Source organism: Lampris incognitus, chromosome 13 (assembly GCF_029633865.1).
Source record: "Lampris incognitus isolate fLamInc1 chromosome 13, fLamInc1.hap2, whole genome shotgun sequence".
NCBI classification, from domain to species: Eukaryota; Metazoa; Chordata; class Actinopteri; order Lampriformes; family Lampridae; genus Lampris; species Lampris incognitus.
In genome coordinates this window covers 7,237,011-7,262,585 of record NC_079223.1, presented here as the reverse complement: position 1 = coordinate 7,262,585, position 25,575 = coordinate 7,237,011, and the positions used below count along the sequence as shown (strand labels likewise).

Here is a 25,575-nt window from a genome sequence, read left to right as displayed (position 1 = left end):
CCCCGGTGGTGGTGTGTTTAAAGACGGGCGGCGATGAAGGACAGTTACCATAATATGAGACACCGAGCGTCAATACTCTGCAGAACTGGTGGTTGATTGGCGGGCTTCTCTTCTCTTGTTAAGTCTACCTGGATCTCCTGCTATGGAAACACGCTCGGCTCTCTAGCAGCGGTGCAGTGGGACTCGCCATTTAAATGACTTTGAAATGCCTGATGTGATTCTGCCTCTTCTCCCCACTGCATTTTTCTTCTTCTTTTTTTACCAGATACTCTCAAGGAGAGGAATAGGATCAGAGATTCTGCCCTGTCAAGGGGGATTTAAATAAATGGTCCTCTTTAAAGACTATTTTTCCTCATTTGTCTCTCGTGAGAAGGTTCATTTGTTTGGTAATTTCCAACAGGGTGAGCAGGTTGAAGGGGCCGTGGATGGAAGGAAACATGGAGCGTGCAGCCTGCAGAGTGACTTAGGTGTGTATAAGGCTTGTTGTGTGGTAATGAAGCAGTCAGCATTACTTAGGATATAATGAGTGGACAAAGTGTGGCCCGACCTTTCATTAAACACAGCTGATAACGGGTAAGAGGTAGAAAGATGCGTGGAGCCGACGTTATGCACTTCTGTAGATGTGTCAAGAGTCGTGGATCCAGTGTGCTGTGGCTGACTGGGCGCACTCACCAACGGCTGATTTGGACAATCAATTAATTCTACTTACAGGTAGACAAAAGAGCAACGTGATGATGTAACGCTTCAGGATTTTCTCTCAACAAACTGTTACGTTAGGGGCGTCCGGGTGGCGTGGCGGTCTATTCTGTTGTCTACCAACACGGGGATCGCCGGTTCGAATCCCCGTGTGACCTCCAGTTTGGTCGGGCATCCCTACAGACACAACTGGCTGTGTCTGCGGGTTGGAAGCGGATGTGAGTATGCGTCCTGATCGCTGCACTAGCGCCTCCTGTGGTCGGTCGGGGCACCTGTTCGGGGGGGGTAGCGTGATCTTCCCATGCGCTACGTCCCCCCCTGGTGAAACTCCTCACTGTCAGGTGAAAAGAAGCGGCTGCTGACTCCACATGTATGGGAGGAGGCATGTGGTAGTCTGCAGCCCTCTCCGGATCGGCAGAGGGGGTGGAGCAGTGACCGGGACGGCTCAGAAGAGTGGGGTAATTGGCCAAGTACAATTGGGGAGAAAAAAGAAACCCCAAAAACAAACTGCCACCTGCACAGCGGATACGGGTGTACATAGAGTGCGTCACCGAGAGCTCGGGGAGGTACAGTATGGCTGCTGGATGCACCCCTTAAGGGTGGGGCTTAGTTGGCATGGCCGCTGACACGTTGCTGTTCCTCCGCCAGATTAGTGCTGCACAGATCCCATCATATTCAGCAGCTGTCAGAGCAGCACATACTTGGGGATCCGTCTGCAGACGGATGTATAACCTTCCATAGAGCTTGCGGGGCCAAAACACTTAATAAATCCCTCATCTCTCTTTAATTACCTCGAGTCTCCTGGGGGGGGGGCTGCAGAACCGTCCTGTACTAGTGACATGCTGGTGTGTCTGGTGACGGCGTTCATGTGTGAGCCCCGAGTGGCTCTGCTGCTGCTACTGTGGAGCCGAGCGATCCTGAACATGTTGTTCAAGTGAAAGCTAATGAAGGTTTGATGGGATGTTTAAGATGTTCGGTTTTGTCAAATAAAAGGTGTGCAGCCTTTGCCGGGTGGGTTTTTGAGAGAAGGCAGAAGATATGAAGGCGTTGGGCAACGCTTTCAACTCCGCATGACCACCAAGACTGGAGTCTTTCATGAGCTTCCAGGATTGTGATGTTTATTTTAAACCTGCTGTCTGTACGTACAATCTCACATCTAATGACACATGAGACTCCTGTTTGATTTATCATTAATCTTCCATCTCTCTGAGTCATCTGCAACTAACCCCAAACCTAACCACTACCTAAACTTAACCCTTAACTAACCACTACTGAACCTTAACCACTACCTAACTTTAACCCAAACCTAACCACTACCTAAACTTAACCCTTAACTAACCACTGCTGAACCTTAACCACTACCTAACTTTAACCCAAACCTAACCACTACCTAAACTTAACCCTTAACTAACCACTGCTTAACCTTAACCACTACCTAACTTTAACCCAAACCTAACCACTACCTAAACTTAACCCTTAACTAACCACTGCTGAACCTTAACCACTACCTAACTTTAACCCAAACCTAACCACTACCTAAACTTAACCCTTAACTAACCACTGCTTAACCTTAACCACTACCTAACTTTAACCCAAACCTAACCACTACCTAAACTTAACCCTTAACTAACCACTGCTTAACCTTAACCACTACCTAACTTTAACCCAAACCTAACCACTACCTAAACTTAACCCTTAACTAACCACTGCTTAACCTTAACCACTACCTAACTTTAACCCAAACCTAACCACTACCTAAACTTAACCCTTAACTAACCACTGCTTAACCTTAACCACTACCTAACTTTAACCCAAACCTAACCACTACCTAAACTTAACCCTTAACTAACCACTGCTTAACCTTAACCACTACCTAACTTTAACCCAAACCTAACCACTACCTAAACTTAACCCTTAACTAACCACTGCTGAACCTTAACCACTACCTAACTTTAACCCTAAACTTAACCACTACCTTTACATAACCCAACGCTTAACCACTGTCTAGACTTAACTCTAAACTCGGTCACTACCATCAAGGTAGAACGGGGGGGCGTCCGGGTAGTGTAGCGGTCTATTCTATTGCCTACCAACACGGGGATCGGTGGTTCGAATCCCCGTGTTACCTCCGGCTTGGTTGGCCGTCCCTACGGACACAATTGGCCTTGTCTGCGGGTGGGAAGCCGGTTGCGGGTATGTGTCCTGATCGCTGCATTAGTGCCTCCTCTGGTTGGTCAGGGCGCCTGTTCGGGGGGGGGGGGATAACATGTGCCTCCCACATGCTACGTCCCCCTGGTGAAACTCCTCACTGTCAGGTGAAAAGAAGCAGCTGGCGACTCCACATGTATCGGAGGAGGCGTGTGGTAGTCTGCAGCTCTCCCCGGATCGGCAGAGGGGATGGAGCAGCAACTGGGATGGCTCGGACAGCGGGGTGATTGGCCAGGTACAATTGGGGAGAAAAAGGGGGGAAACCCCCCCCCCCCCCGAAAGGTAGAACGAGTAGGGTTTGTTGGTTGCGATTTGTAAACACGACATTCAACGTTGGCCCCTCCTCCTCGGCTCAATGTCACCAGAAGGACACGCCCCGACTACAGTTACCAGAACACATCCCAGTGTATAGGCCGACTCTGCGTCGCTCTTCACCCCCATCCTCTCCTTCAGTGCTCCCCAGCGGGTGAAAACCAACCCCAGATTCATGCTTGTTGTGGAACGAGCTTTGTCCTCTTGGTGTTTCGTCTCACTATATTTGCTTCTTTTTGGCGCCGTGGCCACCATTGTTGTAGCTTCCTTTTGGATGATCTGGCAGCTGGTCGCAACGTTTTTATACAGTCCTGCTGCCCAAAGGTTAATGCCCAGAAACATCCCGTACACAGCAAAACAAGATAACACAGGCAGAGGACACAGTCTCTGCAGATACAGACACCGCGACACATGTCTAGTGGGTCATACGTGATGATTGACAGGGATTAGGTATTTTTGTACGAGCTTATACACTGATTTTTAGGAAAATCCTATTCATTCTACCTGTAAATTAATCCTAACCTGAAAGGGGGGCAGGGGTAAGCCATCCTGGGTTTTGAAAACACTGCAAAAGAATCCACCCCGTCACTTCTGCCAAAGAACCTTGTGAACAAGCAAACTGACTGCCAGCAAGTAGGGACCAACGGAGATGCCAACTTGCAAAGAACTCTCCTCGGCTGATAAGGAGAGGATACAGAGAACACGTTCTCTGTTTACAGCGTACAGGAGACCAGATTAATCTGAAAAAAATAAAATAAAATCAGACATCGGATCTTTTTTGATAGCTGTCGGGATGCAGGAAGAGTTTGGCCAAACATCATAAAAAGTGTTCTACATTAAAATTGCTGATAGCCACTTTAACCAGTACCCCACCTTAACCCTAAACTTAACTGCTATGTAAATTCAACCACAGTAACACTGGTCACCATGGCTACTAGTCTACACCATGACAGTTTACAAGGGGAAAAGGCCGCCGTCTTCATGATATCGCAACTGAACATTGTGGTCGTTTTTTGCAGATGTAAAAATGAGTCATGTTCAGAGATATATATGGGCGGCACGGTGGTGCAGTGGTTAGCGCGGTCGCCCCACAACAGGGAGGTCCTGGGTTCAAGCCCTGGGGTAGTCCAACCTTGGGGGGTCATCCTCTGTGTAGAGTTTGCATGTTCTCCCCATGTCTGTGTGGGTTTCCTCCGGGGGCTCCGGTTTCCTCCCACTGTCCAAAGACATGTAGGTCAGGTGAATCGGCCAGACTAAATTGTCTCTACGTGTGAATGTGTGGGCCCTGTGTGATGGCCTGGCGGCCTGTCCAGGGTGTCTCCCCACCTGCTGCCCAATGACTGCTGGGATAGGCTCCAGCATCCCCGCGACCCTGAGAGCAGGATAAGTGGTTTGGATAATGGATGGATATATATGTGACAGCGATGACCCCAGACTGTACCAGTGTAATGTTGACTGGTGTGATAAAAATGGTGTTATTATCAACACTAACAAGACAGAGCAACTTATTGTTTGTCAGCTGCCTCCAGTGACAATTCACAACAGAAATTAAACAAGTCTTCAGATATAAATACCTGGGTGTTATAATAGATGCCTCCCTATCATGGACTTCTTGTATAGAATTTATTTGTAAGAAGATACAGCTGCTCATTTACTTTCTTCGTAGACTCAGATCTTTTGGAGCCAGAAGCCAGATTCTTTTTCTGCTCAGAGTGTCATACTGTACTGCAGTATGGCCTGGCTTAGCAGCCTGTCTGTGAAACTTAAAACTAAAGTACACAATCAAATCCAAATGTGTGTGAAGATTATTGGCCAACCTGTGTGGCACACTGCTTTCAAGTAACACACAACAAGAGCATGCTCAGACTTGCTAACAGCATCTCTTCTGACTCCTCACATGTCTTAAAGAGAGAATACCAACTTCTGCCCACTAACAGGCGATCAAACTCAGCGAACAAATCTCCGTATGCATCAGATTACTTGTTACATGTTGGAAAAGCAGTAGGAGGAGGTATACACTTACTTTTTCCTACTCCTTCTCACCTACTTTTAAGTCAATTTCAGCTACTATACATTTCAGTGTACCACTCCGGCTGGAATAAACGGACGATTTCCTGTCCTTTACACTGGTGGAGGTCAGGGAGAGCTGGTGTAGGCCTGCCTGGCTTGATGACCAGTAATTTTAGCTGGTAATCCAGTTTATTAAAACTCTGAAGACGTACGATGGTCAACATTACTGATTTCATTCTGAAGTGTAGCTAAGCTGCTCAAAGTCAAATGAGGTAGCTTGCTTTATTGATAGCACAAATATCTATGACATTGTAGCAATTTAGCACCTTGAGAGCTCTGATTGGCTCGCATGCCCGCCATAAAGCAGTGCCTTTCCTCGGCCGATGATTTCCCATTAAGCTACGCAACACACAAGCACAAACTCCAAAATTCACAATGTTAAAGGCAATCCTGAAAAAAGCAGAGCCTACCCTTCCCATTGAAAAAGTAGGCGAGCTTGTGCGCTATACGGCGTTTCACTCTTAGAAGTTTAAGGACTTAAAAAGGACAAGGACATAAAAATACGTCATAGCACAGTGTAGCGCTGCATTATGTAATAACGCCGCATTATGTAATAAATTCTCACATCATTATGTAATAACGCCACTTTTTTTTCAAATCAAGACATAAATGTTGGTGGTTTATTACATAATGCACCAAATTATTACATTTTCTTCATAAAAAAGTGTAACATCCGCATTTTGTAATAAGTTGTTACATATTGCACCGGTTATTACAAAATGCGGATGTTACACTTTTTTATGAAGAAAATGTAATAATTTGGTGCATTATGTAATAAACCACCAACATTTATGTCTTGATTTGAAAAAAACGTGGTGTTATTACATAATGATGTGAAAATGTATTACATTATTACATAATGCGGCGCTACACACAGGGTACTTGTACCTCGAGTGAGATTTTGATATGTTGTTATGAATTTGTTGTGTGGTTATTTTGATTAAATTATCACAGGGTAGGCACTGCCTACCCTGCCTGCATGTGTATACTGTACTGTGTAGTTCAAATTCAATGCAAGTTGTGCTGCACAATACAAACTCAACTACTGCGAACAATAAGAGAAGTTAACAGATGGTTGGCAAGAACTGCATCAACTGCCATAAGTAGCTCCATATTATATTGGATTTTGGTTCTTTTCACAACAAATTCAGAATAAACATTACATTACATTACACTACAGTCATTTAGCTGACGCGTTTATCCAAAGCAACTTACAATAAGTGCATTTAACGTAGGAAATCAGGAGAGCTACTAGTCATCAGAGGTCATAAGTGCATTTAAACAAGCATCTAAGAACAAAACCAGTGCTAAAGTAAAAGCGCAAGAAAGAGTTTTTTTTTAAATGAATGAATACAATAAGTGTTAAGAACAAGTAACAGGGTAGTAGATCTTGAAGAGGTGAGTTTTCAACCTGCGCCGAAAGATGGGCAGCGACTCTGCTGTCCTGACATCAGTGGGGAGTTAATTCCACCACTGAGGACAGAAAAGAGCCATGACAGGGTTGATTGGCAGCAAGGGCCTCTGAGCGACAGGGCAACCACACATCCCGAGGAAGCAGAGCGAAGTGGTCGGGCGGGGGTGTAGGGCTTGACCATGGCCTGGAGATAGGAAGGAGCTGTTCCTTTCACTGCCCTGTAGGCTAGCACCAGAGTCTTAAACAGGATGCAAGCAGCTACTGGGAGCCAGTGTAGGGACATGAGAAGGGGAGTTGTGTGGGAGAACTGAGGGCGGTTGAACACCAGACGAGCTGCAGCTTTCTGAACAAGCTCCAGAGGTCTGATGGCTGACACCGGGGCGCCAGCAAGGAGGGAGTTGCCGTAGTCCAGCCGGGAGATGACCAGAGCCTGGATGAGCACCTGTGCCTTCTCGTCGGTGAGGAATGGGCGAATCCTCTTGATGTTATAGAGGAGAAATCTGCAGGAGCGAGCAACCGATGCAACGTTTGCAGCAAATGACAGTTGGTTGTCCAGGATCACACCCAGATTCCTCGCAGTCCCGAGTTGGCGTCACCATGGTGTTGTCAATGGTGATGGCCAGGTCTCGGTGCAGGCAACCTTTCCCCAGGAGGAACATCAGCTGTGTCTTGTCCAGATTGAGCTTCAGGTTGTGTGTCGCCATCCACTCCGAGATGTCAGTCAAGCACGCAGCAATGCATGTCTCTACTTGTGTGTCAGAGGGAGGAAGGGACAAGATCAGCTGGGTGTCATCGGCATAACAATGGTAAGAGAAGTCATGCGAGCGAATAACAGAACCCAGGGATGTCGTTTACAGGGAGAAAAGGAGAGGACCCAGAACCGAACCCTGTGAAACGCCTGTAGTCAGTCTGCGAGGCTCCGACACAGATCCCCTCCATGTCACCCGGTAGGAGCGACCCGTCAGGTACAAAGCAAACATTGAGAGTGCAGAGCCTGTGACACCCAGCCCCTCGAGGGTAGAGAGGAGGATCTGGTGGTTCACTGTGTCGAATGCAGCTGACAGGTCCAGGAGTATCAGGACAGAGGAGAGAGAATTTGCTTTCGCAGAGTGCAGCAATTCTGTCACTGCAAGGAGGGCCGTCTCTGTCGAGTGACCCACCCTGAACCCAGACTGGTTTGGGTCCCGGATGTTGTTCTGGTGGAGGTATAAAGAAAGTTGGTTAAAGACAGCATGTTTGAAAGTTTTGGATAGAAAGGGTAGAAGGGAAACCGGTCTGTAGTTTTTGATGTCAGAGGGGTTAAGTGATGGTTTCTTGAAGGCAGATAGAGAGCATCCTGCCTGGAGGGAGGTGTTGATGAGGTGGGTTAGAAAGGGAAGGTGCTATAGACTGAAGAAGAGGGGAGGGGACCGGGTCAAGGGAGTATGTGGTGGGGCGACTGGATGTGATGAGGTTGAGGACCTTGTCGGGGGAGAGGGCAGCGAGGTGGGATAGGGTGGGACGTGGAGAGGTGAGGGAGGGTGCAGAGGGTGGGACAGTGCAAGCAGCACTAACTGGGTGGTGAGAAAAGGAGGATCTGATGTCGTTTACCTTCTTGTCAAAGAAGTTAGAGAAGTCATCAGGGAGAAGGGAGGAAGTAGGAGGAGGACGTGGGGGTTGAAGAAGTGTAGAGGTTTCAGAGTTTCTTAGGATTAGAGGCAGAGGATAAGATTTTAGAGCAACAGAAGGCAGCCTTAGCAGCAGAAAGGGAGGAGGAGAAAGTGGAAAGAAGAGATTGGAAGTTGAGAAGGTCCTCTGGGAGTTTGCCTTTTCTCCATTTGCACTCTGCCACGTCTGTCAGTACGTACTGAGTCAGACAGCCAAGTGGCAGGTGGAGTTGGGCGTGCTGGCCTGGAGGTGAGGGGACAGAGATTGTCCAGAGAAGAAGATCAGTAGCAGTGTCGGGGTAGGAGAGAGAAAGATTCAGGTGTAAGGAGGATAGAGGTAACAGAGGAAGAAAGATCAGTGGCGGAGAGAGAGAGAGCGGAGATGTCTGCGGATGAAAACCATGTGGGTGGGGGGGCGGGCTGAGGGGGTGAAGAGAGGGAGAGAGTAGAACATGAAATAGTGGTCAGAGAGCTGGAGCGGAGTAATAGAGAGATTGGAAATAGGACAGTGTCTAGTAAAGATAAGGTCCAGCTGGTTGCCGGCCTTGTGGGTAGGAGGAGAGGGTGAGTTGAAGGTCAAAGGAGGAGAGGAAAGAGAGAAGAGGATCTAGCTTGTCAGTGTGGACGTTGAAGTCACCGAGAAGGATAAGTGTAGAGTCATCAACAGGGAAGTGCGAGACAAGTGTGTCAAGCTCCTCCAGAAACTCAACAAGGGGGCCTGGTGGGCGGTACACAACCACAATGGTGAGTTTGACTGGATAATAGAGAGTAACAGCATGACATTAAAAAGAGGGCGGAGAAAATTGTGGAATGGAAACAAGAGTATTTCCATTTCGGGGAGATTAGCAGGCCAGCACCACCACCTCGCCTTCCAGCTCTGGGAGTGTGAGAAAAAGAGTACACATCGGACAGAGCTGCGGGTGTGGTAGTGTTTTCTGGCATGATCCAGGACTAATACTCAAGCAGCTGGAATAAGACTACTAGCAACTTGTTAAGCATGAAAGATGATACTTACTCTATTCTAGATGAACCAGCGATTGATTCAGAATCACTCCAGAAGTTAAAATGCACACAAATGAAGGTACTATGGGTGACATTTTCTGTGAGCTTTCCGTTTTTGAAAAGGAGACGTGTGTTTTGAAGGCGTAAACAATTCCACCCCATCGGACTATGCTGAAGTGCAGCAAGAGGATTCAGCAAGGTGGTACATTTCTCAGTACTGAACATAACCAGGCATCATTTAATGATGTTTGGGTAAAAAAAAAAAAGAACTTTAGTAAAAGGCCATTAACAATGTTGTGTTACTGTGGTGCATGAAATCAGGTGCAATGCATGGATCACAGCTCTTTACTTCTTTGGCTGAATAAAGGGGAAAATATGAAAAACATTAAGTCTATCTTTACTGTTAAATGGTTCGCTGGGCGTCCGGCTGGCGTGGCTGTCTATTCCGTTGCCGACCAACACGGGGATCGCTGGTTCGATCCCCGTGTTACCTCCGGCATGGTTGGGCGTGCCTACAGACATTATTGCCCCTGTTTGTGGGTAGGAAGCCGGATGTGGGTATGTGTACTGGTTGCTGCACTAGCGCCCCCTCTGGTCGGTCGGGGCGCCTGTTCGGGGGGAGGGGGAATAGCGTGATCCTCCCACGCACTACGCCCCCCCTGGCAAAACTCCTCACTGTCGGGTGAAAAGAAGCGGCTGGCGACTCCAGGAGGCATGTGGTAGTCTGCAGCCCTCTCCGGGTTGGCGGAGGGGGTGGAGCAGCGACCGGGACGGCTCGGAAGAGTGGGGTAATTGGCCGGGTACAGTTGGGGAGGGAAAAAAGTGGTTCGCCGGAAAACGGTCCCACTGATTGGTACGGCATTCTTACAAACTTACTTTGCACTATTTGCTACAGCTGGCCTTGTGGGTTCTCTTTTGTCTTCTTGTGTGGACAGAATGTGTCACGCTCTACTTAGGCTAATGAACAGACACATTGTGTTAGCGTCAAAGTCAGCATATCAAAAGATGTGTGGTGGAGAAATAATAATAAATGAAAATATAAATATGGTGGGATCAGCAGACAGAAAAGCTGTCAGTGGAGCAGGCACGAGTGTGAAATCCTGTTTTCTCTCAGTGACATCTCCAAAGAAGCCTTGTGTGGCATAATCCCCACAAAGAGACTGCGGAAAAACAAAAAATTTGAAATTCCAGTGGCCGGTCTGTATAAACTGGAACACTACGGCAATCGCTGTGTGCAACAGAAAACAGAGAACGCATGAAGGTCATCTCAAGATCAACGTGACGGGCCTGTGTAAACCGGTTTTGTTTGGCGGACCTATGCGGTGGTAATTTTCAGTGGAAATTCTGAAGAGATGTAATTTAATTTGTAAAACTATTCATGGCCGTTTCTGCCAGCCTATCTATTTTCAAGCGAGGTGCATTCCACTCGGCAAAGGAACCTATGAATGCACACAGAGCTCCAGCTGGGTGTGATTGAATAACCTATTAAATGTGGGCAATGACCTCTTAAAATAGCAACACACTCTTTGCATTTCAATAATCCCAGCCACTCGCAAAACAAATATTTCACCGTCTTGTTTCCTGTATTGCTGGATACACTCTTGTCATTGCCATTGGCCTAAACAAGGGAATTGCCACGTGATTTGTTTGTGCACTTGATTTATTACCTCCCCCGTGAACCAAATATGTATGACCAAATGTCAAACCCTTTGGTCGCCGCTAATGCCACAGAGAAATACCTCACGGTGGAATGAGGAAGAGGAGGACGATGATCAAAAGTAGAGATGATTAACCTTCACCTGCCTGTTGGCGGTTGAAAGGGACGGTGCTGGAACGGAGAACAGAGGCATCAGGGGACTGTTTGTGAAATGAAGGGAGGCGAGTATTCTCGCTGAGGCCTATGGTGTTGACTTATCTGAGATAATGGGCCCTTCTCAATGCCGTAATATGGACCTCCAAAGACTGCATACTGCATTACTGATGATAAGGTAAATGTGTGCCATCAACGCAGTGTGAAAGAGGTATCACTCCTGTGATGTGCTAGGACACAGAACGAGAGGCTGCGATGAGAGAACCTCAAGTCCAGATGGAGGACACTGTGTACTCAACAGTACAGAGAAGGAACAAGCTTCCTTGTGCTAGCTGCACACTTGAATGTGATACGGTGTGAGTATCCATCTCCAGTAATAGAGGTTTTTTTTAATCCCCCCCCCCTTTTCTCCAAATTGTACTTGACCAATTACCCCACTCTTCTGAGCTGTCCCGGTCGCTGCTCCACCCACTCTGCCGATCCGGGGAGGGCAGCAGACTACCACACGTTTCCTCCGGTACATGTCGAGTCACCAGCCACTTCTTTTCACCTGACACTGAGGAGTTTCACCAGGGTGACGTAGCGCATGGGGGGGATCACGCTTTTCCCCCCAGTTCCCCCTCGCCGCTGAACAGGCACCCCGACCGACCAGAGGAGGCGCTAGTGCAGCGAGCAGGACACATACCCACATCCGGCTTCCCACCCGCAGACACAGCCAATTGTATCTGTGGCCTGGCCTGACCAAGCCGGAGGTAACAAGTGGATTCGAACCGGAGATCCCCGTGTTGGTAGGCAACGGAATAGACTGCCACGCCACCCGGACGCCCAGTAACAGAGAAGTTGAATTTGGATTTTCACCTCTTGGTACTCTGGACATTCCTCTTATGATGAAAATGTGACTGTTGACAAATTTAACCATGAAAATCCATCAAGACTCCAACTAATGGTCTAAGTGGAGATCGATATGAGGTACTTCTTGAGGAGGGGGCCAGTAGACCATGGCTTAATTTGTGGAAGCTGAAGTGGACAGTAAGAAAGTAGGCAGGAGCAGAGGATATGGATGAGAAAAACAATGGCAGGTTATGCTGGGGACACACTGCACAACTTTCAAGCACAATTTAGCAACAACGTGACCGTCACACAATGGTCACAACAATTCTTAGTGTGTGAGAGTTTAAGTCGCTGATCTACTGCCTTCCGTATCCATACAGTCAAGATTTCTATCCATCCATTAGCCAAACCGCTTAGTCTGCTCTCAAGGTTGTGGGGATGCTGGAGCCTATCCCAGCAGCCATTGAGCGGCAGGCGGGGAGACACCCTGGACAGGCCTCCAGTCCACCACAGGGCCCACACACACACACACACACACACACACACACACACATTCATACCTAGGGACAATTTAGTGTGGCCGAGTCATCTTACCTACATGTCTTTGGACTGTGGGAGGAAACCGGACCCCCGGAGGAAACCCACGCAGACACGGAGAGAACATGCAAACTCCACACAGAGGACGACCCGGGATGACCCCCAAGGTTGGACTACCCCGGGGCTCGAACCCAGGACCTTCTTGCTGTGAGGTGACCGTGCTAACCATTGTGCCACCCTATATCCTTAAAAAAAAAATCCCTTCCAACAGTCCGCCCTACTTATTTTAGTCCAGTTGATCCACCAGCCCCTGACCCTGCCATCCTAATTAAGATTCAAAACTCTTGTGCAGTCTGCTGACACATCCACAGATGGGGTGAAGTTGAATGGGAACATTTGCACTTACTCATCTCCTGAACTGTTGTCGCCAGAACCACCCAGGACATAACTTCACAGCTTTGTGGATGCCGAATGTCATGGTGCAGTTTAGGAAAAATACATTTTCTGAACAGGATTTAAATCAACTCCTTAAAGAGCACTGAAAAGTAGCAGTGATACCAGATACCAGAGGATACCTTCAGAGGTCTTGAGGAGTCCATGCCTCGATGGGTCAGAGCTGTTTTGGCAGCATGAGGGAGACCTACACAATATTAGGCAATTGGTTTTAATGTTTTGGCAGATCGGTGTGTATATTCATGTCTGTTTATAACATAACTATAATCGTGACATGCAAGCATTGCTGATATGCAGACTCCCCGACACAGCTTTGTCTTACAGATCAAATGTATTGCAGCTTCATGGGCCTGAGCATCCATCTAGTTCCCTGAACCAGGGGGAGGATTCAGTTTGCTGCAGTATGATCTAATCTGAGTCCTGCTGGAAGATTAGCTCTGCAAGTGCCTCTGGCTCACTATGGTTTCAGGAGGTTAAGAGAAATAAACCATAATATTAGGTAAGTCGCCCCAACTGATGTCATTCAATGGCTGATAGGGAGTAGTGTTGTGTTGAGAATCCAGGGAGTGATAGGGAGTGTTGTGTTGAATGAGAATCCAATTATCCAGGGAATGATCTAGAGCCGACCTTAGGCCAGAAATGATATATTAACAGTCTGCTTTCTGTGCTCATCGTGTGGGATCACTTTGTTATTCACCCTTGTTTACCTACAATTAAAGGCTGAGCTCATAGTAAAGTTGGGTTAAGGATGAACTGTGGAGTTTTTGGCCACCGGTAAACACCGATTTACAAGCACTTGAGGACCTACAAGCACTCCATAAGCACGGGAATGTAAAGAGGGAGATGCTAACTGGCTATCAAATTGCTGCTGCTGCTCTTCTTCGTCTGCGGCAGCTGCTGCGGTTTCAATGTTTGATAGCAGCTTTCATCTTTGAAGTTGCATTACTGTCCCCATAAACATGCTAGCCATTTAGCAGTAATTTCAGGGAGTTTAATATTTCATGACCCTCGATCAAACCACTTTTTATAGTCTGGCAGTAGTTTGACAAAAGAGACATGAAGATTAGAAGAAGAAGGCGCTTTAATGTCACTGTACATACATACAATGAAATGAATTCTCTGCATTTAACCCATCCTCTTTAACATTGGTCCTCAACCTGGGGGGGGGGGCCTTAAGGGGTTTGCGAGATAATTTGTGGAGAAAACGAGCACAAAACCATCCAGACCCACGGCGCATCTGATGCGAACAACAGGTGAACTGTCTCTTTAACTGCTGTGCCATCACAGTATAAAAGGTGGTGTGCTCTGCGCTGGCCCTCAGTATACGTCAAGAATTCTTTGAGCGAGCGATACAGTACGAAACCTCAGGATGTTCAGTAGATAATAATACTAATTCTTCATATCAGGATCAGCATGAAAAAACACTGCAGGATTGAATGTTACAGAAATCGAACATAAATAATTGTTATCTTTAAAACGCATTCAATTCATTCATTGTCATATGATTCACCTGAAGACATACATCAGCAATAACAGCTGTGCAAATAATAGGGTAACATTTTAAGTGTCAGCTTCTTAAGAGGACCCTGAGAGCCAGCGGTCTGGGTGGCTACTGTGTGTGGAGGAACGGTTGTCGAGAGAACTCAAGGACAGCCAGGACAACAGCAGACCAACAGCAGGTGCAGTCCAGAAAATCAAGCTTAACTGATTTCCCACACTTTCGCTTCCGGTGTGGGAAGATGGCGGCGCGAACTTACATTTGCGGCGGCCTCACCCAGTACCGTCCATGCAGTGTGTTTGTCCACGTCTGCATCTAAGTGTGTCTTCGTTTGATGGCTGGGAGAGTTTGGTCTGCTGTATCATGTAGGCCAAGGGACCACGGCCCTGACTGGAGCTGCGCCCGAAGAGGAAACGCCGAGGGCGGTCTGACAGGATGCGGAGGCGGGGCAGGATAAGCTAACTGCTAGCCCATGCAGACCGGCAGTTCCGACAGTCATCCTGGCGTTTGCTGTCTTGGACAGTGAAATGTTTTTTTTTTTTTAATATGGTTGCTATGTGTTGTTTTTGTCTTTGTGTTGCACCGCTGTGGGCTGGGGGGAAATTATATTTCGTTTCATTTCCTGTGCGCAAGTGCATGAAATGAAATGACAAATAAATGTTCCTGATTCCTGATTCATGTATATAGTTGATATATCAAGACTCACAGTTAGTGGGACGTGCTCACGGGTGATTGACGAACACTTTGCGTCCATGTGTGAGTGACTACAATTTGCGACACACAGACCACGGCAGCAGCTCCACGGCGCCGTAGGAAACATATTTTAGACTGGGGAACGGTTTTTACAGTAACAGAGCCTGTCTCAGTGATATAATTTGCCTGAGAATAGATTTTATTGAGTGTGATTGCGAGAGTGAAAGTGTGTGCACATGAGGCGACGTTATTTCAATAAATCTAAAAACACCAATTAAAGCCAAAATTGAATTAGTTGTCGTTCTGGCTTTGGGCAAAGCAACAGTCTTCCTGCGTGAGTTTGGTAGCTTTCATGTGTTATACTACAGCGATCCCTGAACAGTCTCGGGAGCAGACAGTTTATGAGCAATCAATGTGTTTGCATCGGGGTGTTGTGCGTTATGTGTCCCAGTGCTATTGGGGGGGGTGCGAACACCAACCTGATTATTCTGGAGGTCGCGACTCGAAAAGGTTGAGAACCACTGCTCTATACACGCATTAGAAACAGTGGGCAGCTGCACTGCAGCGCCTGGGACCAATCCAGTTCTTCTTTCCATTGCCTTGCTCAGGGGCACAGGCAGGAGTATTAACCCTAACATGCATGTCTTTTTGATGGTGGGAGGACACCGCAGCACCCGGAAGAAAACCACGCAGACATGGAAAGAACATGCAAATTCCACACATAAAGGACCTGGGACAGCCTGGGGTTCGAACCCAGGACCTTCTTGCTGCGAGGCTCGGGGCTAACCACTGGGCCACCGTGCTGACCCTATTATGACAGATGTGTCAGTAACAACGCCTGTATGTTGTTATACGCTATACTGAAATACAAAGGAAGGTGACAGAAAGTTGTCTTTTTTTAAATTGCGGGCAATGGGGCAACTGATCTTTACCCTGCTAAGATGAAGTGAACATTTACAGCCATGTCTGCAACTTCGCCATCAATCAAATGAAGGGGCGGCAGCTCCCTCTCCAAGTCGCTACACCGCAATCAGGATGTAAGCATCAGAAAATTGTAAGGTACACCCTGTAGCCTTCTAAATATTGAAATTAAAACTTTCGAAATATCTTTGACAGTAATAAATACTGTCACCGTAGTCAGCAGGGTCCAACAACACACTTTACTAACGCACAAATGACATTACGAACGTTAACGTCCACTCGTCCATTATCCAAACCGCTTATCCTGCTCTCAGGGTGGCGGGGATGCTGGAGCCTAACCCAGCAGTCATTGGGCGGCAGGCGGGGAGAGACCCTGGACAGGCCGCCAGGCCATCACAGGGCCCACACAAACACAAACACACACATATATTCACTCCTTGGGACAATTTAGTACAGTCGATTCACCTGACCTACATGTCTTTGGACTGTGGGAGGAAACTGGAGCACCCAGAGGAAACCCACACAGACACCGGGAGAACATGCAGTCTCCACACAGACACGGGGACGACCCCCAAGGCTGGTCTACCCCAGGGCTCAAACCCAGGACCTTATTCCTGCGAGGCGACCGCGCTAACCACTGCGTCACCGTGCCGCCCTGAATGTAAATAATCCTGTGTTTTTTTCCAGTTTATCAGAGACGGATCATCCATACTTGGCTTTCGGATCTTCCGAGGAACAAGAAGATCTGACAGCGATTCATTTCCTAAAACAACGTGTTATCGGCGTTGGTGAAATAAATCCGCCCAACAGAAATATGAGAAAGTTGTGCTGCACAAGTTGCAGTGGATCCAATTCTCTATGCATGACAACACTTTGGGAGAGCAAGTGCTGAGCGCTTGGTGGAGCGTGTGAATCGCCCTCGATGTAGATATTAATCAGGATACGGTGTTAGACAGCTGCCACCCTGGGAGCACACGTCTCTGGTGTCAAATCCCCTCCAATGATCACAGGAGGAGCGTTATCCTCTGCTCAGGGACTGTGTGACTCTGAGCATTGCTCGAGTTCTGCGACTGATGTTTTGGCAGGTGACCTTGTCAGGGGATATGGTAACGCACACACACGGCCCGACACGGCTCGAAACACATATGAAGGTGATACACGACCGGTCTCCCGTGTGCGCTGTTTGATGGAGGCAGCAGATGTACATAAAAACGACCTATTGTGAAACGGCCCGGTCGGGAATATCGAGAAGTGAGAGGTGTATAAAAGGCAGAACAGAAGACCGCCGGAACAGAAAGTTGGTTGCCTACTCCGTGGGCCAAACATTAATTTTGTAGAGGCTTTATTACCACATACAGATCGATAGCACATACACGTCGAGTGGGAGGCCTTGAGTCTGGGCTTAATTGCCCTCCTTGCTTTCAGTCCCATCAGAATGCATCTGAAAATCCTTTTATTCCTGTGCATGCAGCAGGGCTGTACTTAACTGCACTGTAGAAGTGGCAAGTAAAAGATTAAAAGACAACTCTCAATCTTTTATTTTTCAATTTGTCCCCTTTTTTCTCCCCAATCGTATGGCCAATTACCCCGTCCTGGTCACTGCTCCAACCCCTCTGCCGATCCGGGGGGGGGGGCGCCCCGACTGACCAGAGGAGGCGCTAGTGCAGTGACCGGGACACATACCCACATCCGACTTCCCACCCGCAGACACGGCCCATTGTGTCTGTAGGGACGCCTGATCAAGCTGGAGGTAACACGGGGATTCGACCCGGCGATCCCCGTGTTGGTAGGCAATGGAATAGACTGCCATGCTACCCGGACGCCCCGAACTTGGGGAATTCTTTGCAGGGCGGGGGGGGGGGGTTATTAGCTAATGTCACTTACAATCCTCGGTGTAAAATGACAGTGCACGTGCATCATGTTGAGTGAACACAGAATAAACAGCGTGTCAACTTCAGCCCCACATCTTTAGGTTTACACCGACTGTCATCACTTGTGGGTTCAGCGTCGTGCCCAATGACAACAACGGTGTTTTGCCTCGACTTATACAGACTGCTCCTTGTGTTATAACCTAACACACTTGATGAATGTGACGCAGACAAATAAGTGCATAAAAACACCAACAGTAGTGACGTGTTGGACCAACACAGCCAATGTTGACAAACAATGCATCTGAATGCTGTGTGATGGTTGGTTGGGGTGGGTCTACCCTGTGGACCGGACCCACCACCTGCAGGGATGAGCATTGGGGTAGGGTGGAATGCGAGCCAGGCGGCAGGCAAAGGCGGGGGCCGGGGCGTGCCGACTTCCGGCATCGCAGACTGGTCCAGAGTGTGTAATGTTTTCTTTGTTTGTTCGTTCTGTGGTGATGAACTGTGACACACAGAGAGACAAGACACACCCAGAGAGGAGTAGAGTAAAAAAGAGATGACTAACCTAACCCACCTGAGCTCGGCTCACAGGGATCGATGTCCTCATCGTCGCTTGGACACTCGGCGGACGCCACCAGCAGGTCATCTGTTGTCTACAGAGAGAGAGAGAGAGAGAGATGCAGTCGTGAGGTGAGGTCACAAAACATTTGAACTGTGTGGGCAGGGTAGGATGTTGCCCTCACTCCTTGTGGGCAGGGTAGGATGTTGCCCTCACTCCTTGTGGGCAGGGTAGGATGTTGCCCTCACTCCTAACTCCTACGAGTGGAGTAGTGGGGAATCCGGGGGGGGGGGGTATGGGGAGAGGAGGAGCAGATGAGAAGTGAATCCAGACAGCCATGCGCGGGGTTTAGCCGCTGGATTTCTCTGTCGACACGCTCCCACGCTGCCCGGCGCCGCAGCAGCTGCTGCTCTGCTTTCCAGGCAACACCAGGAAACCTGCTTATGGAAGCACGGCTGGGGCTAAAGTTCACGGCGCCGTTGTCAACTCGCGTGCTCGTTGGGGAGTCGCAGCGTACGGCCCTCGCGCGCCCCTCCGAGGGCCTGTTGAGAGTTATCGCAAAACACCGCTGACTTTCAGAGGACAAAGTGCCGAGAACGCTTTGAAATAGAGATCGGGAAAACAAAAGAGCAAGGAGGCAGAGGTTAAAATCAATATTATTATCCCGGCGCGCCGCTTGATTCAGCACCTCATCAACAGAAGGAGGAATCTAAAGTAAAGATAAAGAGACGCTTCATCATTCTGCCCAGACGTCTTCTCAAATATGAAATCTCCACTAGGCCGCCCTCTGTACACCTCCTCCCCTGCCAGGTGTAATACCGGGGACCCGCTTTCAGTGGGAAAGGGCAAACAAAAGACCAGCCAAAAGAAGTACAGTGTAAAACATTACACCGCAATGTTCTTTTATAGCGCCGCTCCAGGCCATTTGATCAGCTCCGCGTTAAAGGTCGTTTCGTTTAAGCGAGGCGGCCTCTCCAGCTCTGGGGTAGCAGTTTTTATGCTACGTATGGGGCCTGGCGAGGCACAGCAACCTGCTGCCGCACATCAAGCCATGAACCTCTGCATCCCCTTGAACCATTGCATGTACGGGGCCGCACTTCGCAGCGTTTAATCTGCAGGTACCCCCCCCCCCGACAATGGTAACTGAAATCACAGCGGGGAATCCATGCTTAAAAACCTGCAAAAACATCGTCCCGGGTACGACGTTAAACTGCAACCATCGGGTCGTCGGCGACTAAACCGGCACCCCCACCTCAACCCTGGGGTTGTTGTGTGAGGAGGGTGTGTGGACACCCAGCAGGACTAAAAACAAAACCTGTCCAAGGGCGGATGAGTTCCTCTGTGAACCAACAGCCATCCATACTGGGAGAGGAGATAGGGACCACCAGGTACTCCCCCCCCCCACCACTGAAACACAACGATGAGGCATCAGCTGTGCTCCTACAACCTCAAAAAAAGGTTACAGAGATGATGATGATGATGAAGACGATGATGAAAAAAATGGATAGATGGAAGAAAACGCAAGTGACCGTTTATTCAGTTAACTCGGTACTTCCCTGCAGTTTGGTGCCCATTCATCTTGAGGGTATTAGCGGTGATGTCATTTTGGTGGACGTCCATTTGGCTGCGTGTAATGTTATTTTACCGTCACCCTAACTTCATTTCCACGTTCCGAACATCATTTGTACGTAAACCTGGACATAATTGAGCAGCCGCGTAAAGGGAGCTGCAGAAGCGGTCTGTCTTTAGTACATCTGTGCCGGGCGAGGCCCGGGGAAGCCGTCCAAATGTAAATTTAATTTGCTGCGCATGAGACTGATATACAGTGTCGGCCGTCCAGATGGCAGAACCGCCGGATCCCGGAGTGCCACATCCATCACTTCAGCCGTGTGATTTGTTTTTCCTGGCGGGAGATCCTGACACTTTGCACTGACTGGCAGAGGTACCACAATCGATACCTCCCGCTCCTTACTGTCCAACTTATTGCACTCCTCTCTCCCTCCCTATCGCTCACATTTTCTTTCTCGCTCTCCCTCCTTTTTTCTTTCTCCATCTACCGCACGTATCCCTCGCTTCCTGTCTTCTGCCTCACCCCGTCCCTCTGATTTATTTGTAGGCAGAAAGCAGGAGGTGGTGTGATGCGGGTGTACATGTGCTAGATGTGGGTTAACTCCCCATAGAATAACCGGAGTGGAGGTGTACATCCTGTACTTATTCACAAGTCTCTCTGCCGTCTGATTCAGGCCAGGCAAAACGATATGACCTTAAATCTGGCTGACATACAGCAGTGAATGCAGATATTATATTATATAATACACACACACACACACACACACATATATATATATATATACACATACACACACACACACATATATATACATATACTCACACACACACATATATATATACATATACTCACACACACACACACACACATATATATACATATACTCACACACACACACACATATATATATATATATATATAAAATATAATATGAAAAGCTGGTTTTTAATAGACTACTCTTTTTTTATGCCCAGTTGCATCTGGCCAATCACCCTGCCCCACTCTCTGAGCTGTCCCGGTCGCTGCTCCACTCCCTCTGCCGATCCGGGGAGGGCTGCAGACTACCACATGCCTCCTCCCATACACGTGGAGTCACCAGCCGCTTCTTTTCACCTGACAGTGAGGAGTTTCACCAGGGGGACGTAGCGCGTGGAAGGATCACGCTATTCCCCCCAGTTCACCCTCTCCCCCCTGAACAGGCTCCCTGACCGACCAAGAGGAGGCACTAGTGCAGCGACCAGAACACATATACCCACATCCAGCTTCCAAAGCAACGGGGACGCCCGACCAAGCTGGAGGTAACACGGGGATTTGAACCGGCGATCCCCATGTTGGTAGGCAACAGAATAAGGTGATCTTATATGATATTTTCAAATAGAAATATGACGTACATTTAGAAAGTGCCACTAATTCGACATTGGCTTGAAAAAATAATTTTGTGCTCATCTCACCTTTCACCCACAAAGACTACATCCTGATATATTTATAGATGACTGCAGCTCAGTCGTCCACTACTTTAGTCCAACATCTATGGTATTTCTCATCAAAATATCACTACACTTTCAAAAGGACCTTCTGGGTTGAGTGGCAGTAAACCTCAGAATCAATAAAATGAATGGACATGTTACTGGGCACGGGTCTGGCAGCCAGGATTAGTGTGTAGGTCAACATTTTGATGTGGTCATGACCTGGTTGAAATCCAATAACATTACCAATTCATGGTGTACTTCTCCAATGCTTGGCTTTTTTTTCTTCTTTCAACTGGTGATGATTCAATATGGGGGTATGTGAGGGGCTTACCAGGCAATCAAACCACCCTAATGAAACTGTAACAGACGGCCTCAAGTGGAAGATGGAAAAGACGTTGAAGAAATCGTTCTAGAGGAAAATATAAAGTATGCAGGAGATGACTTCAATGTTGATGTAATTAGCAGTTGTTATTGAATCGGTATATACGTATATATAAAACTTCCCCGTCTAAATAATATAAATTCCATGCTACTTTACTAATTTCCCAGAAATAACGAAGACAGCAGAGTTTGTTAGCCCAAAATAGATGAGTCTTCTGACCATTAAAGACGAACACAAGTATAGAAAATGATTTTTGAGGGCGTGCGGGTGGCGTGGCGGTCTATTCCGTGGCCTACCAACACGGGGCTCAGCGGCTCGAATCCCCGTGTTGCCTCCGGCTTGGTGGAGCGTCCGTATAGACACAATTGGCTATGGCTATGTGTCCTGGTTGCTACACTAGCGCCTCCTCTGGTCGGTTGGGGCACCTGTTCGGGGGGGAGGGGGAACTGGAGGGTTAACACGGGGAATCAAACCGGCGATCCCCGTGTTGGTAGGCGGCGGAATAGACCGCTACGCTACCCGGATGCCCCCGGAGCTAAATTTTTTATTTCATGGGACCTTTAGGGCGCTAAATGCTACGTGCATCATAAGCTTAGTGCTGCCTCATGTAATACATCATAGGGAGGTAGTCATTTGATTGATTAATTAAGCTAATTAGTACTTTTTGTAGGCGCAGTGGGATAAGTGCCTCAAGTAATTAGCAAATACTAGCTTAAGTATACTGAATTGTGTCTGCATACAAATGTTGTCTAAATGGCAAAACTCCATACAATTCAGGCTAACATGCTCCACCAGGCTCGGACACAATCGGAGAAGTAAAAACAAAACCAAAACCCCTGATATGATTACCACTTGATGCAACTGAGTAAATCGGGACATAGCTGGATGTAGCTGGGTAGACCTTTGGCTGAAATTATTCACACTTGGGCGTCCGGGTAGTGTAGCGGTCTATTCCGTTACCTACCAACACGGGGATCGCCGGTTCGAATCCCCGTGTTACCTCCGGCTTGGTCGGGCGTCCCTGCAGACACAATTGGCCGTATCTGCGGGTAGGAAGCGGGAAGCGGGAATGTGGCCTGGTCGCTGCACTAGTGTCTCCTCTGGTCGGTCGGGGCACCTATTCTTGGGGGGAGGGGGAACTGGGGGCGCTATGTCCCCCTGGTGAAACTCCTCACTGTCGGGTGAAAAGAAGCGGCTGGCGACTCCACATGTATGAGAGGAGACATGTGGTAGTCTGCAGCCCTCCCCGGATCAGCAGAGGGGGTGGAGCAGAGACCGGGACGGCTCAGAAGAGTGGGGTAATTGGCCAGATGCAATTGGGGAGAAAAAGGGGGAAAACTAAAAAAAAGTTAGCGCTTAGGCAAATAATACCACTGGTCCCTACTGAGGGTCTTTCAAGAGTGCTGAAGAGGAGTGCTGCAGGCATGCAAAGCCTCATTAATCCAGCACCATGTGTGGAGACGCCGAAGCCACGGTGAACAAACGGGACCTGTACAGGTAACACCTCATTTGTCCGACTCAGCTCGCGGAAGTGGTTAAATCCCGGGGAGTTATTGGAAGGGAGTATATCATTAAACACAAAGGAGAAGAAATGGCTGCATTTAATCTGCAGGGTTTCTTTTATTTTACATTTTTGAATCTCCTTTACACTTCATTTGAAATAGTTACACATTGGCCTATATACCATTCAAACCCCAGTGTGCACCATCATGGCTACAGTGCCTCGAAAAGAAAAAACGATATGTATTTTTTTTAAATTCCAGGGCCATGCTGAAAAGGAGACTATAGGTATGTGCGGTGAGGATATTGACTGACCTTGGCAAAGGTACTGATTGAACTATCAAGGATGGAGCAGACCTGGAAATTCCTGACCTGACTCAGCCGAAGGAGCCGCAGTGCTTTCTTTAGCACTGTCACTCTTGGTTTCGATCTCCGAGGATTGATAATGCCCCCCTTTAATTAGACTTCCTGGCACACTCGCGCTCGGCACGCGTTGTTTACAGCGCTGCTATGTCAGCAAGTCCCATTCTGCCGGACATCAGATTATCTACAGCCCTGCAAAGTTATTTCTGACCCCTCTGCCGCTCCACTCCCCCACTGCCTCATGCTATTTTCATAAAAAACATTATGTGGACCGTTGTGGAGCGAGCGCCTGTGCTGAAAGGTAGTGCACAGCCATCCTAAAAGCACGTTTTTTTGGTGCGTGTGTGTTTTTCCCCCCTCTCTTAATCTTTCATCCTGACAGTGAAAATGGGAGGGTCGGACGGCTCTTTGGGGAGGGTGCCGACTGCTGCTGCTCAGATGCTCAAGCGCGAGAGACACCTTCTCTGTGATAACCTGTCGGCACGTCTCTGTGGAGAGCCGTGGGTTCTCTCGTTGTTTTCTCTCTGGTCTAATTTGATGAATGCTCCCTGGCACACAACATGTCTCTTTGGAGACGAGCTGAAAGTCAGGAGGACACTGAAGGCATCTGAAGGTTTTATCTGAAGCATGCCTCCCCTGTCCGGGTAATGTATTCTGCTGAGGATGCAGGCAGTTTGTGTTCGCCTCTTTGTTTCGCTGCTTTCCCTGGAAAGCCCTGTTATTCCTCTTAGTCCGTGTGGCTTGTTTTTGTTTTTGCTAGCTTGTGCTTTGCTATACTGACTCATCGACTGACACACAGACATTTAGAAAATGTAGACAAACAAGTCCAATACACGTTGGTAATTCAGAATGTTAAGATTATTTTCACAATAACAGAAGAAAACCCCTGTATGATGAGGTCTGCTGTCCTGATGAATGAACCTAACACCAAGGCTCCTTTTACACCTGGTAGTAACTCGTAATTCATGTCCGGATATGCTATCTGGAGACTTTTTGCATTCATACGGGTATTGGTTTGCATTCTCGGTGTTTGCACTGTGAGTGGATCTCAGTTTTTGCACGCACTATGCAGAGAAAACAAGTGGGCGGGAAGAGAGCAGGTCTCTCTGTGGTCATCAAAAATAATGGTTACCCAGAATAATATCACTTTTTTTTATTGAAGAGGTCATTTGAACAACTCGGGGGCAGCAGCAAAATAGACTCTTATCCAATTTACCCATCATTTTGGCAAAATAACTGCAAGCTGTTTGGCTGCCAGTACATTTGGACCTGCTGTAAGTGTGACCTCAGCGACCCCCTCCCCCATGCAATCTTATTGAATTTATTTCAATTACATTAGCAGTAATCCCCATCACCCTTTCCCCACTCCCTCCTTCCCTAACTCAAGCATAAAGAACATCACCCCCCCCCCCACACACACACACACACCCCAAACAATCCTTGGGTCTACATTGAAAAATGATACATAATAATACTAATTACCAGTAGCTTACAGGGCACATACAGGACCAAACAGCCATTGGTAAAGTGCACTAGATTTAATATAACAAATACAGAATGATAGATAAGGTATGTGAAAAATGATGAGGTAAGTCGAAGCACATTTCTTGTAATGATAAATCCTAGAGATGAATGATTTTTGACTGGGCCTCAAATTGAATAGTTCCTCCCAATGGAACAAAGTTGGTGGTGAAGGAAACGGCGGAAACTGAGTGGATACATAATGTGCCTGAAAATAACGGAAAAGATGAGAGCATGACAAGTCATGTT

At 47.9% G+C, this 25,575-nt stretch overlaps 1 protein-coding gene across 5 annotated transcripts in view; it reads right to left on the bottom strand.

Annotated features, from left to right (window-relative positions):
• The window catches only part of LOC130123237 (neurexin-1a-like), a 456,613-nt gene that overhangs the window by 9,452 nt on the left and 421,586 nt on the right, over nt 1-25,575 (bottom strand). For 3 of the 5 annotated variants that reach the window (XM_056292376.1, XM_056292374.1, XM_056292375.1), the window contains one exon: nt 18,528-18,615. In XM_056292376.1, coding sequence (XP_056148351.1) covers nt 18,528-18,615 — 88 coding nt within the window. Of the gene's footprint in view, nt 1-14,136; nt 14,151-18,527; nt 18,616-21,818; nt 21,829-25,575 lie in introns of all 5 variants that reach the window. The other 2 variants (XM_056292379.1, XM_056292378.1) reach the window with 2 other exon arrangements.